The sequence below is a fragment of the Mustela nigripes genome, chromosome 14 (assembly GCF_022355385.1).
Source record: "Mustela nigripes isolate SB6536 chromosome 14, MUSNIG.SB6536, whole genome shotgun sequence".
Lineage (NCBI taxonomy): Eukaryota > Metazoa > Chordata > Mammalia > Carnivora > Mustelidae > Mustela > Mustela nigripes.
The window spans coordinates 32,893,069-32,909,368 of NC_081570.1; the positions used below are offsets into that span (position 1 = coordinate 32,893,069).

At 42.7% G+C, this 16,300-nt stretch overlaps 1 protein-coding gene and 1 pseudogene across 3 annotated transcripts in view; one reads left to right on the forward strand and one right to left on the reverse strand.

The window, feature by feature from the left end:
• Positions 1–16,300, forward strand: part of ERMAP (erythroblast membrane associated protein (Scianna blood group)) — a 31,672-nt gene that overhangs the window by 7,250 nt on the left and 8,122 nt on the right. For all 3 annotated transcript variants that reach the window (XM_059374396.1, XM_059374399.1, XM_059374398.1), the window contains 5 exons: positions 1,434–1,563; positions 13,546–13,635; positions 13,869–14,207; positions 14,477–14,755; positions 16,177–16,293. In XM_059374396.1, coding sequence (XP_059230379.1) covers positions 1,434–1,563; positions 13,546–13,635; positions 13,869–14,207; positions 14,477–14,755; positions 16,177–16,293 — 955 coding nt within the window. The remainder of the gene's footprint in view (positions 1–1,433; positions 1,564–13,545; positions 13,636–13,868; positions 14,208–14,476; positions 14,756–16,176; positions 16,294–16,300) is intronic.
• On the reverse strand, positions 1,921–2,006 carry LOC132002419 (U4 spliceosomal RNA; annotated as a pseudogene).

Genomic DNA, 16,300 nt, shown 5'->3' on the forward strand with positions numbered 1-16,300 from the left:
CAAACTGCATTTTTATCAATGAGGAAATGGACGAAATGTTGGCATATTCCTACAGTGTCTACCACACAGTGGGGAATGAATGTACCAGAGCTCTGTGAATCCATCTGGATGAATTTTGGTATCTTAATCTGTACTCCACCAAAAAGGAGAGTATGAATTGAGTCCTTCTGTGCAAGAGTTTATTTAGGAGGTGATCCCAGGAATCAGGGTGTGCCTGGTGGGTTCAGTCATTAAGTGACCCAGGTCATGATCCCAGAGTCCTGGGATCGAGCCCTGCATTGGGCTCCCTGTTCAGCGGGGAGCCTGCTTCTCCCATTCCCACTCCCCCTGCTTGTGTTCCCTCTCTTGCTGTCTCTCTCTGTGTTGAATAAATAAATAAAATCTTAAAAAAAAAAAAAAAAAGGAGGTGATCCCAGGAATCAGAAATGGTAAGTGAGAAGAAAAGGAAGAAAAAGTGCTAAAATGTGCATTATTGAACTACTGATATCTGTGGGTTACTGAGCTCATTCCCTCTGGGAACTCTCCGAGGTGTTGTGTAGAATACAGCTCAGAACTGTCCCTCCGGAGGTATGAGGCTGGAGCATTTTCTGCTGATGCCTGTCACTGCCCAGTTTATCCCCTGGGGTATTAAGGTTCCTGAACTCCTGGGCTGCATACAGGTTGAACAGCCTTCCCAGCCTTTGTAGAGGCCAGATTCAGATAAGCAAAGAGACACTGTGGCCTTTGAGGTGGCTTGCTGGCAGCCCACCTACAAGTTTCAGCTACCTCCTCCTGCCACAATGGGGCAAGAGTAGGGGACGGGGCTGAGGGCATATAGTGTGGGCCAGCACAGGTGTCTGCTAGACTCCGAAACTAAGGTTGAGTGAAAAAAGGAAAATCACAGGGAATTAAGTACAATGTGCTCCATCTGTATAAAGTTTAAAAAATACATAATGCATTGTTAAGGATACAATTATGGATATTATGAATGTAGAGTTATGGATATTATGAAAGCAAGCCAGGCAGGAAAGGGTTTATCACATGTTGGGAGACAGTAAGCAAGTCTATTTGTCAGAAAGCACACGTTGGGGTGCAGCTGGAGATAAAGGTAGTGGGTTAAAGAAGGCAGCTAATTGGCAGGTGTCTTTGAAACCAATCTTCAATTTTACTCTAATATGGGAAGTAAAGGGGAGCAAGCTTGTCCGAAGGAGTATGATAGGATCAAAACATATTGCAGGGAATCATTACGCAGTTAGCTTGGGAGGGAAAGGGGGCTGAGGGGCAAAGTTCCCTTATACTGGGTGGCACTGGGAATGTTCCCTCACTTTTAGCCTCCTCTTTGCTCTGTTCCTTTATCAGGAGCAGACAGGCAGGGTGTGGCTTGTTGGTGTATAGGAGGCAGCTAGGGGAGCCCCTGGCTTTGGGCTTCGAATAAAAAGGTGAAATCTTCCCAGGCTCACCTCCATGGCCTTCCTGATGTCCCTGTCCGGTGCCTCATCTCCCTGAATGGCCAGAGGAAGCGTTCCCAGCTTGGAGACTCCAGCTCTGCTGGTGAGGCACAGAGGGTCCTCCATTCCAAAGGTGGTGAGTCCATCTCCCTTTCTCTTGTCTTTGGCTGTCTGAGGATTCTCCAATTCGTTGGAGAAACTCTCCGCCTTGTCGGCACTCACACTTTAGAGGATGAAATGGGGGAAGGGAAAACGGGCACAAAAGGATGAGTGACCAGGGGGCTGGACAAGGGGGTTTTGACGAAAGACTCTCATTGAAGTAGTATTGTTATCAGTCTTAATTATGAAAGCTATCATTTATTTAACCCTTATTATTAGCTGGGTCCTGGACTGTGTGCATTTACACTGATCATCTGCAGATTTTCAGCGTCTAGTCTTAGTCTGTTTGAAGTTGTCAAGGGAGCTTCCATTGTGTGTTTTTTTTCTGACTTAAGAGTTTTGAAATTAAACTTTTTCTATTAGCAATAATCGCGCCTCGGATAAACCTCATTGGCTACGATACTGCCACTGCGCAAAGCTTGAAATTAAACTTTTTAAAACCCAAATGTAAATGAGTGCCTGGGGACAAAATGTTTCCAACACGTGTAGCAGAAAAAAATTGTTACCATATGAAGAATTTTGTAAGCCATTAAAGAGGCAAATGCCCACATAAAAAAATGGACAAAGTGTTTAGACAGGTAATTGACAAAGTCCAAATAACAATTAAGTAATCAAGAAATATAAATCAAAATAAAACATTGTTAATTATTTTAAAAGAGACATATTTTGTTACTTATTAAAATGACAATGATTTTTTTAAAAACATAAAACCCTGTGATGGCAAGATTGTGGGAAACAAGCAATTTCCTAACTTTGATCTGACCTTTCTTTTATTTTCTTTTTTTAAAATTTTTAATTTCTTTTCAGCGTAACGGTATTCATTGTTTTTTCACCACACCCAGTGCTCCATGCAATCCGTGCCCTCTCTAATACCCACCACCTGGCTCCCCCAACCTCCCACCCCCTGCCCCTTCAAAACCCTCAGATTGTTTTTCAGAGTCTATAGTCTCTCGTGGTTCACCTCCCCTTCCAATTTCCCTCAACTCCCTTCTCCTCTCCATCTCCCCTTGTCCTCCATGCTATTTGTTATGCTCCACAAATAAGTGAAACCATATGATAATTGACTCTCTCTGCTTGACTTATTTCACTCAGCATAATCTCTTCCAGTCCCATCCATGTTGCTACAAAAGTTGGGCATTGACCTGACCTTTCTAGAAGGCAATTTGGTAGTGCACATTAAGAGTCTGTTTTGAAGATGGGAAACTCAAAGCCCAAGAGTTTAAGTGACCTGCTTAAAGTTACAGAGTCAACAGTGAGGAACTAAACCAAGATTAGGGCTAAGACTTCTAACTCTAGTCCTCAATGCATTATCAATTGTAACAATGCTTGTAATAACAACGTGTTGGAAAACCTAAATATCCTACAAATACAGAATCATTTTTTAAATTCTCTGATATCCATGATGGAATACTTAAAATCATTAAAAGAATATTTGATGGTATGGGAAAATGTACATAATGTAGTACTTGGGAAAACTGGCAAATATCAACAGTGTGGCCCAATTAAAAAAAATAATACACAGGCATGGAAAAAATATTTGAAGAAACATATCTCTGAGTGGAGGGATTACAAATGATTTTTAAAATTTTAACCATTTTGGGGGGTAATTTCCAGATTTTCTACAATAAGGATGGAAAAAGCAATACATTTTATTTAATAAAAACCTCTTTTAAAAAGATTTTATTTATTTATTTGAGTGAGAGAGTGGGAGAGAGAGTGGGAGAGCACAAGCAGGGGGAGTGGCAGAGGGAGAGAGAGAGAAAGAGAGAGAGGCAGACTCCCCGCTGAGCAGGGATCCCTGAGTGGGGCTCGATCCCAATACCCTGGGATCATGACCTGAGCTGAAGGCAGACACCTAACAGCCTGAGCCACCCAGCTGCCCCTAAAAATTTTTTTAAATGGCTGAAATACTATGGGGCTATCCTGAAGGTGAATTGGAGCTGACTGACTGGTGGGTACCTGTCAGGGAAGGAAAAACCTATCTCAGAGGGCATGTGAGTGGCTCACAAAGTCTGAGGGAATTTGAGGCCACCACTGGGGACATAGTGAGAAAAGAGAGATTTTAGTTCCTTGAAGTTGGATGAGTACAAAGAAAAAATTAGAATTCTGATATAGCAATGAAGAAATACACATATTTACATATAGCAGTGTACTTGGGGGACATGCTGTACTATGGGGGTCTTATATGAGAGGTGGCATCTTGACAGCCAATGATGAGGACTCCCACACACTATCTGTTCACCCTTTTCTGTTTCCAGTCATTTTCTTCTATCCTGTCTCCCCACTACCATCTTTTAGTTTCCTCCCCTGTTCTTAGGTTTCTTCTCCCCATCGGACTTGGAAATGTGCATTGAATACCATGGCTCTCCTTCACCACTACTCTGCCCTCTGAAGGTTCTCAACATTAGACTCTCACTAATCCTCCTCTAACTTAATAATTTTGTAAACTTGAGCATCACGTTTCCTAATTAAGTTATTTCTAGCAAAGAACTGAAAATTTTTCCTTTTCATGAAGCAGAATTATAGTATATTAGAACTGGAAAGGAATTTAGTGCTTCATCTAATCAAAACTCTTTAATTACATGAATTTACCTTTTGCTGAACTTAGTTTTGTGATACATATTTTTATTGTTATAGTGTGCTTTATTAATAAGTCAGGAAATAGAGATGAGAAAAAATTGTTTGTATTTCCAACGTCTTAATTATTAACCATCCCTATTTTATAGGACTTACTCTCAACTCCTTTCTTAAACGCTCTTTAGTCTAGTTATAATCATTGTAAATATGTTATTTCATATTTTGATTTTTTTTTAAGATTTTTTATTTTATTTATTTGACAGACAGAGATCACAAGTAGACAGAGAGGCAGGCAGAGAGAGAGAGAGGGGAGAAAGCAGGCCCCCTGCAGAGCAGAGAGCCCAACGCGGGGCTCGATCCCAGGACCCTGGGATCATGACCCGAGCTGAAGGCAGAGGCTTTAACCCACTGAGCCACCCAGGCGCCCCCATATTTTGATTTTAATACATCATTATTAGTTTTTGCTGGAAACATAGGCTTGATGAGCCATAATTTATTTAGTCATCTTCCTTATTGATGTGTTTGTAGATAGTCCAGTTCTTCACTATTATAATAATACTACATTTTTTCTTTCAGATTCTTTTCTTAGAGTAGAGTTCCAGAATATTTCCTACTGGATTGAAAGGCAAATACATTTGTTTATCTTTTGGTACTTTCCAATTTGCAATGAACTCAACAAATATAAGTGAATCTCCCATTTTAAAGATGGGAAACCCAAGGCCTAAGACTCAGTGATTTGCTCAAAGTTACAAAGTCACATAGTAAGTTAGGGACTAAGACAGGACTAAAACCAAGCCATCTGACCCTAGCCTTCCATTCACCAAGGATACTAGCTTTTCCTTTACTATTGGTTTTATTTACCATTGGATTCTTCGGAATTTTCAGATGACATGCCATCTGACTTTTTTCAGATGACATTATGAGTGAAATTCACATCTTTTTTTTTTTTAAGATTTTATTTATTTATTTGACAGACAGATCACAAGTAGGCAGAGAGGCAGGTGGGCGGGGGGTGGGGGAGCAGGCTCTTCACTGGGCAGAGAGCCTAATGCGGGGCTTGATCCCAGGACCCTGAGTTCATGACCTGAGCCAAAGGCAGAGGCTTTAACACACTGAGCCACCCAGGTGCCCCATGAAATTCATGTCTTTAATTAAAAAACTAAGATCTGGGGCACCTGGGTGCTTCAGTTGGTTAAGTAACTGCCTTCGGCTCAGGTCATAGTTCCAGAGTCCTGAGATCAAGTCCCGCATTGGGCTCCCAACTCCATGGGGAGTCTGCTTCACCTTTTGACCTTCTCTGCTCTCATGCTCACTCCCTCTCTCTCAAATAAATAAAATCTAAAAAAAAAAGAAAAAAGAAAAAAAAAGCTAAGATCTAACATCACACTACTCACACTCTACCCAACAACAGAATATACCTTAAGAAACACACACACATGAAATATTTACCAAAATAGACCATATGCTAGCACATGAAACAAGTCAGTAAGTTTAAAAGGATTCAAATCATACAGTATATGTTTTTTTGCCTACAATGAAATTAAATTAGAAATTAATAAACAGAGGGGTACCTGGGTGGCTCAGTTGGCTTAGCACCCAACTCTTGGTTTCAACTCAGGTCATGATCTCATGGGTTGTGGGATTGAGTCCCAGGTCTGGCTTGATCAAGTGGGGAGTCTGCTTGAAGATTCTCTCTCTCTGTCCCTCCCTACCCCCATGCTTGTGCACATGCTCTTTCTCTCTAAAATAAATAATCCTTAAGAAAAAGAAATTAAGGGGTGCCTGGGTGGCTCAGTGGTTTAAAGCCTCTGCCTTCAGCTCAGGTCATAATCCCGGCATCCTGGGATCGAGCCCAGCATTGGGCTCTCTGCTCGGCAGGGATCCTGCTTCCTCCTCTCTCTCTGCCTTCCTCGCTGCCTACTTGCGATCTCTCTCTGTCAAATAAATAAATTAAAAAAAAAATAAAAAGAAATTAATAACAGAAAGGCATCTTGAAAGTTCCCAAATATTTAGAAACTAGATAACACACTTCTGAATAACCCACAGGTCAAAGAAGAAATCAAAAGGGAAATTAGAAAATATTTTGAACATAATGAAAATAAAACCACCACATATTAAAATTTGTAGGATGTCACTAAAGCAATAGCTATGGAGAAATTTATAGTACTACATGGATATATTAGAAAAGATTTCAAATCAATGACCTAAACAACAAGAAAAAGACAAATTCAAAGGAAGCAGAAGAAGGGAAGTAATAACAATCCAAGCAGAAACTGATACAGTAGAAACCAGGAAAACATTAGAGAAAAGCAATGAAACCAAGAGCTGGTGGTTCTTTGAGAAGATCAATAAAAATGATAAAGCTCTAGCCAGACTGATCAAGGAAAAAGAGACACAAATTACCAATGTCAGGAATGAGAGTGGTGACATTACTACATTAATTAATTAATTAAGCAAATTCTTGAAAGACCCGAACTACCAAACTCACTCAAGAAGAAGTGGATAATCTGAATGAGCCTATGTTTATTAAAGAAATTGAATGTGTAGTTACAAACCTTCTCATAAAGAAAACTCTAGGTCAAGATGGCTTCACTGGTGATTTCCATCAAACATTTGAGTTTGCTGCATAAACTCTTTTAGAAAATTGAAGAGGAGAGAATACTTCTCATCTCATTCTATGTTAACAGCATTACTCTTAATTACCAAAATCAGAAAAAGATAGTACAAGAGAAATACTGACTCTATCTTTCTTGGACATAGAGGCAAAAATTCTTAGCATTTTAAAAAATTTTAGCCAAAGATATAGAAAAAAGGCTACTACTTCATGATTGACTGGGGTTGATCCCCAGAAGGCAGGGTTGGTTAATATTTAAAAAATCAACCAATGTGGGCACCTGGGTGGCTCTGCCTTTGGCTCAGGTCATGATCTCAGGGTCCTGGTATCAAGTCCCGCATCCGGCTCTCTGCTCGGCAGGGAGCCTGCTTCCTCCTCTCTCTCTCTCTCTCTGCCTGCCTCTCTGCCTACTTGTGATCTCTCTCTGTCAAATAAATAAAATCTTTTAAAAAAATAAAAATAAAAATCAACCAATGTAATTTACTATATTAACAAACTAAAAATTAAAAAATTATCTGATCATTTCAATAGATACAAAAATATAATTTGACAAAACTTAACATCCATTCCTGATAAAAATTCTCAGTAAACTTGGAATAGAAAGGAATTTGCTTGACTTGATAAATGACATCCATGAAAAGCTTATATTACACTCAATGGTGAGGAAGGAATGTTTTCTGCTAGGATCAGGAACAAGGCAAGGAACCAATGCAATAAGGCAAGATAAGGAAATAAAAGACCTCCAGATTACAGATGAAGAAGTAAGACTTTCTTTATTCACAGGTGATGTGACCACCTATGTAGAAAATCCTATGGAAGCTACAGAAAAACTAGAACTGACAAGTGAATCTAACAATATCATGGATATAAGACCAACATACAAAAATCAACTGTGTTTTTATATGCTAGTAATGAAAAATCAGAAATTATAATTAATAACAATACCGTCAAATATTAAATATTTGGGAATGAAGCTGACAAAACATAGGTAAGATTTATACACTGAGAACCATAAAATTCTCAGTGAGAACTTTCACTGAGAGAAATGAAAGAAGACGTGAATAAGTGGGGAGATAAACCATATTCATTGGCCAAAACATTCGATGTGGTTAAGTTGTGAATGGTCCTTGAATTGTGTATGGATATTGAACTTTAGAAGGTGAAATCATATTTTATATTTATTAGGGGGACTTTCTTCATAAAGGACTTCCATGATGATCACTCAAAAAAGTGAGGAAGTCATTTGCCCATTTTGTATCTCATGCTACAGGTGTATGTCTTCATTCATTCTTTCATCTATTATCCCTGTTCGACATTCTACTGCTAGTTTCCTTGCATAATACCCTGGTGTCTGCATGATTGCCTTTCCTATTCCAAGTGTAAAATGAGGAATATAATACCCACTTCTCAGGGTTATTATCAATACCAAAGACAACATATGCAGAATACCTATAGGTACAGTAAATGGGAGCTACTGTTAATAGAGAACAATATTAGCAATCCAAAAATATATTTAGGATTTGGGGTTAATTCAATCCTACATTAATAGAATGTTGATTATTATAATATTGATATATGTTAACTGAGAACATGATGGAAGGAGGGGCCATCCTGGCCAACCAGATCAGAAGGATAGATCCTGGAGATCAGTATGGTGACCCGGTGGTTATTACATCGGCGTAAGAATATATGAAATAGGGGCGCCTGGGTGACTCAGTGGGTTAAGCCTCTGCCTTCATCTCAGGTCATGATCTCAGGGTCCTAGATTGAGCGCTCTCTGCTCGGCACCTGCTTCCTCCTCTCTCTATGCCTGCCTCTCTGCCTACTTGTGATCTCTCTCTCTCTGTCAAATAAATAAATAAAATATATTTTTTTAAAAGAATATGTGAAATAAAAGACCTAGCAGCCCTTGTTAATTTTCCATTTCAAGCTCTGAGAAGAGGGTCCGCTGAGCAGCTATGGCTGCAACTTTTGGCTCTGGACCCTGACCAGGGCAGGGGTGGGTGTGGGGGATGGGGGTTAGTGGTGGGATGGGGGGCACTTCCAGGTGTGCTTCTTTGCCTCCTGCACTGTGTGTGCCTTTGCTCAAAATTTACTGTTTCTCCTCCTTCTCCTTCCTTCCTCATCATCTTCCTCCTCCTTCTTTTAATATTCACTGTATTTGTTTTCTTCATCAAAGTTATATGTATTCAAGGTAGAAAACTGGGAAAATATAGAGGAATATAAGGTCACCTAATCCTCACTGCTACACCCAGAAGTAGTCATTTTTTTTTTTAAGTATCTATGTTCTTGCCTTTTTTTCCTGAGCACCTTCTCCCTAAATGGTATGATACTATGTATATTGTACTTAAAGTTATTAGTTTGGATTATAGTAAAAATTTCCCAGTGCTATTAAAGATTGTTCTTTGACATGATTATGAAATGCCGCGTAGTATTTCATTCCAAGAGTGTATCATACATAGTTCACTATCTTCATTTTAATGGACTTTTGGATTTCTCTCCGTTTTTCCTTTTGAAAAATAACTTTGTGGGATGCGTGGGTGGCTCAGTCATTAGGTGTCTGCCTTCAGCTCAGGTCATGATCTCAGGGTCCTGGGATCAAGCTCTTCATAGGGCTCCTTGCTCAGCAGGAAGCCTTTTTCTCCCTCTCCCACTCCCCCTGCTTGTGTTCCTTCTCTCGCTGTCAAATAAATAAATAAAATCTTTAATAAAAAATTACTTTGTGGGGCGCCTGGGTGGCTCAGTGGGTTAAAACCTCTGCTTTTGGCTCGGGTCATGATCCCAGGGTCCTGGGATCAAGTCCCACATCAGGCTCTCTGCTCAGCAGGGAGCCTGCTTCCCTCCCTCTCTCTCTGCCTGCCTCTCTGCCTACTTGTGATCTCTGTCAAATAAATAAATAAAATCTTTTAAAAAAAAGATTTCATTTATTTATTTGAGAGAGGGATAGAGATAGCAGCAGAGAGCACAAGTAGGGGAGGAGAGAGAGAAGCAGGCTCCCCACTGAGCAGAGAGCCTGATGTGGGACTTGATCCCAGGATCCTGAGATCATGACCTGAGCCAAAGGCTGACGCTTAACTGACTGAGCCACCCAGATGCTCCATCTTGGATGATAACTGATAAGGCAGAGAGCCTTTCTCCATTACCTAACTTCTCGTGTTCAATTTCTGAGTAGCTGGTAACCTGTGGGAAAAATGGGTGGGATGGGGGGGGGGGGGTTCTTGACTGTAACACAGTCCTAACCACACACTGTGTCCTGCTGCTGTGTTGCCAATTGTAACCCTAGGGGATTAGAGATGGATGTTATGTGCATCATGATTGAAAAACAAAAACAACCCTAAAGCAGTGTGCTGTTTGCCACAAGAGAAACAATTGGAAATTTGTTCAAAGCTTAAGTCCATCTTCAGTTTCCCAAACTCCCTTTGACAGTTCCACCTCCTCCAAGTCCTGGTTTGCCCAATTCCAAAACCTTCAGGGGCCTGGTCTGATAACTTCTATAAAAACCCTTCTCTTTGAAGAGGATTTGAAATATTGGGGAGAATTCAAGAGACAATATCTCTGCTGGGATTTTTTGTTTATTTGTTTTTTAGACAGAGAGAGAGAGCTCGACTGGGGCTGGGGCGACAGACAGAGGGAGAGGGAGAATCTCCCAAGCAGGCTCCATGCCCAAGTGGGGCTCAGTGAGGGGGTTCAACTTCATAACCCTGAGATCATGACCTGAGCTGAAACCAAGAGTCTGGTTAATGTTTAACTGATTGAGCCACCCAGTTGCCCCACTTCTCCAGAGTTTTTAGAATTAAACTTTATCCCCAGTTGTGGCATGAAAGTTTTGTTTCCTACTAGAGGAATTTCTGGCAGTAGCAAGTACTTTTTCTTTTATTTCTTTTTTAAAAATCAACATATAATGTATTATTTGCCCCAGGGGTAAAGGTCTATGAACCATCAGGCTTACACATTTCACAGCACTCACCATAGCACATACCTTCCCCAATGTCCATAATCCAACCACCCTCTCCCTATCCCCCCCCACCCCCCAGCAACTCTCAGTTTGTTTCCTGAGATTAAGAGTCTCTTATGGTTTGTGTCCCTCCCAATTCCATCTTGTTTCATTTTTTTCCTTCCCTACCCCCCACACCTCCCTGCCCTGCCTCTCAGATTCCTCATATCAGAAAGATCATATGATAATTATCTTTCTCTGATTGACTTATTTTGCTCAGTATAATACCCTCTAGTTCCATTCACATCATTGCAAATGGCAAGATTTCATTTCTTTTGATGGTTGCATAGTATTCCATTGTATATATACACCACATCTTCTTTATCCATTATCTGTTGATGGACATCTAGGTTCTTTCTATAGTTTGGCTTTGTGGACACTACTGCTATAAACATTTGGGCACACGTGCCCCTTCAGATCACTATGTTTGTATCTTTTTTTTTTTTTGATTTGATTTATTTATTTATTTGACAGACAGAGATCACAATTAGGCAGAGAGGCAGGCAGAGGGTGGGAGAGTGGGACTACGTTTGTATCTTTAGGGTAAATATCCAGTAGTGTGATTGCTGGGTCATAGGGTAGCTCTATTTTCAACTGTTTGAGGAACCTCATGCTGTTTTCCAGAGTGGCTGCACCAGCTCGCATTCGCACCAACAGTGTAGGAGGGTTCCCCTTTCTCCACATCCTCACCAGCATCTGTCATTTCCTGACTTACTAATTTAGCCATTCTGACTGGTGTGAGGTGGTATCTCATTATGGTTTTGATTTGTATTTCCCTGATGCCGAGTGATGTGGAGCAACTTTTTCATGTGTCTGTTGACCATCTGGATGTCTTCTTTGCAGAAATATCAGTTCATTCTGCCCATTTCTTAATTTAATTATTTGTTCTTTGGGTGCTGAGTTTGGTAAGTTCTTTATAGATTTTGGATACTAGCCCTTTATCTGATATGTCTTTTGCAAATATCTTCTCCCATTCTGTCAGTTGTCTTTTGGTTTTGTTGACTGTTTCCTTTGCTATGCAAAAGTTTTTGATCTTGTTGAAGTCCCAATAGTTCATTTTTGCCCTAGCTTCCCTTGCCTTTGGTGATGTTTCCAGGAAGAAGTTCCTGCCGCTGAGGTCAAAGAGGTTGCTGATTGTGTTCTCCTCAAGGATTTTGATGGATTCCTTTCTCACATTGATGTCTTTCATCCATTTTGAGTCTATTTTTGTGTGTGGTGTAAGGAAATGGTCCAGTTTCATTCTTCTGCCTGTGGCTGTCCAATTTTCCCAATACCATTTGTTGAAGAGGTTGTCTTTTTTCCATTGGACATTCTTTTCTGCTTTGTCGAAGATTAGTTGGCCATAGAGTTGAGGCTCCATTTCTGGGCTCTCTATTCTGTTCCATTGATCTATGTGTCTGTTTTTGTACCAGTACCATACTGTCTTGATGATTACAGCTTTGTAAGAGAGCTTGAAATCTAGAATTGTGATACCACCAACTTTGGTTTTCTTTTTCAACATTCCTCTGGCTATTTGAGGTCTTTTCTGGTTCCATACAAATTTTAGGATTATTTGTTCCATATCTTTGAAAAAAATTGATGGTATTTTCATAGGGATTGCATTAATTGTGTAAATTGCTTTAGGTAGCATAGATATTTTCACAATATTTGTTCTTCCAATCCATGAACATGGAACATTTTCCCATTTCTTTTGTCTTCCTCAATTTCTTTCATGAGCACTTTATAGTTTTCCGAGTACCGACTTTTTGGCTCTTTGGTTAGGTTTATTCCTAGGTATCTCATGGTTTTGGGTGCAATTGTAAATGGGACAGACTCCTTAATATCTCTTTCTTCAGTCTTGTTGTTGGTGTATAGACATGCAACTGATTTCTGTGCATTGGTTTTATATCCTGATACTTTACTGAATACCTGTATGAGTTCTAGCAGTTTTGTAGTGGAGTCTTTTGGCTTTTCCACATAAAGTATCATTTCATCTGAAAAGAGTGAGAGTTTGACTTGGAAGAGAGTTTTCTAGTAGGGAATCCTCGGGGGTGTGCTTGTGGTTCATGCACTCATTGCTTCAGTAATAACGACTACAGCATATTTACTGAGCACTTGTTCTGCGAGGCCTTTGTGGCAAGATCTTTCCATGCATTGCCTCCTTGAACCCGGGAAGAAGTTTCCACCTTTATAGATTAAGCACTGGAGGCCCACAGATATTAAGAATGTTCCCAGGGCCATGGAGCTAGCACATGAATGGAGCCAAGACTTGAATCCACTGTGGGTAACCACAGGCTAACCACAGGCCCATTCCAAGTCTGTCTTGGAACACTAAGTGCTAGAAGAAGCCAGTATCCTGATGTGCACCTGTTTAGTCCCCGGTGTAAGTTCTTGTTCTTCCAGACTCCTCCCTCAGCCTTCCAAATCACACTCAGTGCCTCACCCTCCGTATCACCATGGTCCTCACTCATGGCATTCATAGACACCCATGACCCCAGCCTCCACATTGAGCACTTCCGTCCTTCAACCCTCACAATAATCCTGCCAGAAGGCACAGTTACTATACCCATTTTAAAGACAGAGAAACAGAGTCTCAGTTACAAGGTTACCCAGAGAAGTTAAGTTACAAGTTGACAGGGAGATAAGTAGCAGAGCTGGGATTCCAGTTCTGGGCTGTGTGATTCCAGAGCGTTGGCCGAGCAGCCCTCACCGGCACCCCACCTCCTTACACTGTACCGGCACCCACATCAAGCTCACCAGCTCTCTCTGGTGTCTCCCTGCGTCTGTCCTCCTAGTTCCCACGGAGATGGCAAATTCCTCTGGCTCCTGGCTCTCCAGCTGCCTCGTGGCACTTATGTTCCTCCGGCTGCCCCTGCCGTTGTCAGGTAGGAGTTGGTGAGCCTCTTTCCCTGCCTGGGACCTCTACCCAACGAGTCCCAAGAACAAGGGGCCTTATTTCTTCCCGCGTTCTATTCCACCCACCCCTCCCCGCCCAGTCCTTTCCAATGCCCTTCCCTGGCCTTGCTCTTCGCCAAGACATCCCTTTCACCCGACGCCGCGCGGCTGTTCTCTGGTCCCGCCTACACGCCCTTGTCTGTTTTCTGTCCGCACTACGCAGGGGACGCCGACGACTACCACCTGGCCCCACTAGGGGGCACAGCCGAACTGCCCTGCCCCATCCCCCTGTGGCCGGTCACCGTGCCCACCGCGGTGACGTGGCTGCGGTCCCCAAGCCCGGACCGCTCCCAGGTCGTGCACGTGTTCCGCGACGGGAGAGACTGGGAGGAAGGCGTGATGCCAGAATACAAGGGGCGGACGGCGCTGCGGAGGGACTCGGGAGAGGGGAGCGTGTCCCTGGAGATCAGCCACGTCCGGCTGGAGGACCGAGGGCTGTACCAATGCGAGGTCCAGATCGGAAACCTGACTCGGGATGGCATCGTGACCCTGCAGGTGGCAGGTTAGTCATTTTCAAAGGGGGGGACAGAGGTACCCCCAAGACCTGAATCGTGGGATGCAGTTACCCCAGGGGTGCATTTGCGAAGTGTGAGGATGAAGCCAGAGACTCTCTCACCCGGTTGGGAGGAGCATGGGGCTGCGGAGAGGGCGGCCCCCGCAAGTGGCCAGGGCAGCCCCGCCTCCCCCAGGGAGGCTGCGGGAAGGGAGCCAGGGCTCCGGCGGGGACCGCGCCCCCACCATCAGGCATCTGTGTTCCCCGTCTCCCTCCAGTTCTAGGCTCCGACCCTTATATCCACGTGAAGGGCTACGACGCTGGATGGATCCAGCTGGTGTGCAGGTCTGCGGGATGGTTTCCACAGCCCTTGGCCCAGTGGAAAGACCCTCAAGGCAGAGTGCTTCAACCCTTGTCGGATGTCCATGTCCTGGAAGCTGGGCTCTTCCGGATCGCGGTGTCTAGCAGAGTCAGGGACAGCACGCTGGGGAACGTGTCCTGCACCGTCCACAATTTGGCCCTCGGCCAAGAGAAGACCACAGCCATGCTCATAGCAGGTAAAAGCCAGGACAGGAAACGGGCTCTAAGCCCCTGCGGAAAACTCCTACCTGAGTGGAAACTTTATAAAGAATTTTCAAACTTTTTAAATTCTATGAGGAACACATGTTTGTGGTAGAAAAGTTGAAAAAGTGATGAACATTATAAAGAAACCGGAAATGGCCTGTTTTGTCCTAAATTAGAACTGCTTTTAACCTCTGGGGGCATTTCTTTAAAGACATTCTTGTATGTCTCCAACTCTTGAGTGTGTGTGTTTTCATATATGTATTCTTCTGGGTCTTTTTTCCTTTAGTTACAACGTCCTGAGCATTTTCTGCCCATGTCCTTAAGTAGTTCTCTGCAGTATGATTTTTAAGAGCTACACAGTACTTCATTGTGTGGTTATAGCATAATAAAATTAATCAGAGCCCTATTTCTGGACATCTGGGTGGTCTCCAGTTTTTCCTCCTATTATAACCAATTATTCAGTGAACATCTTTGCACATATTTTGGGATGTGATTCTGATTATTTTCTTAGAATGCATTTCTGGAAGTAAAATTAAGGGATCCAAAGGGTGTGAATCTTTTAAAGACCCTTTAAACATGGAGCCATGTGGTAAAGCAAAGTGGTTTTGGAGCCAGGAAAGACAGACTGTGGCCTGGGGTCCCAGATCAGAAGGGGTCAGGACTTCTTTTTTCCTCTCTCTGTCCCCCTCCCTTCCCTTACTACTGCCACTGCCTCTCATGAAGTGCTAAGTGCTCTACTCTCCTGACCTCTTTACGTCTCCCTACAACCCAACGGGACAGAAATTACATCATCTCTATTTCCTAGATGGTCAGCTAGGCTTGGGGAGGCTCAGTCTCTTGCCCAGGGTCACACACTGCTGAGTGAGGTCTCACATCCAGCTGAGACTCTTCCCATGAGTCACAGAGCTTCTTCTGCTCTTTATCTCTTCTTTCCTTTCTCCTTTCTTCTTGTCCAGGCTTTAGGTCTCCTGCTATAGCACCACAGAAATGGTTCTGCCTCTGCTGGTAGGGCTCCGGGCCAAGATGTCACTCACTGACTGTTGTTTCACAGCAAAGTGAGGAATTGATGGGGAGACAGGTGGGTGCTCATGAGAAAGATGATCCCTGAGGAAGCCCCTCCTATCCTTCAAAGTCACCGGATAATGGCTCCATCCAGGATAGGACAAGGTTGTGGTTGAAAAGTGGAGTTTAACCTGTTGTCTTCAGGCAGGACCATCAGAACTACCCCTAAGAAATGAACATCTCACTTTGAAATCATCCCTGGTCACTCCCCCCACAGTCTTGGCTAGAAGTCTCTCTCTAACCAAGAAGTTGGGATGTGCTTGAGCCATCTGCCATCTGAAGCAAGGTCTGTGGCATGGGAGAAGCTGTTGGATGTCTCTTTGAGGGTGGCCATTGGTGGTTTCTGTTTTAGCCCCTTCTCCAGGGAGGATCTCCTCCTCTACAGTGGCTCTTGCTGTCATCCTGCCTATCCTGGGAATTCTCATCATCGTGGGCATTTACCTCATCTGGAAGCAAAGAAGATCAAAAGGTAACTA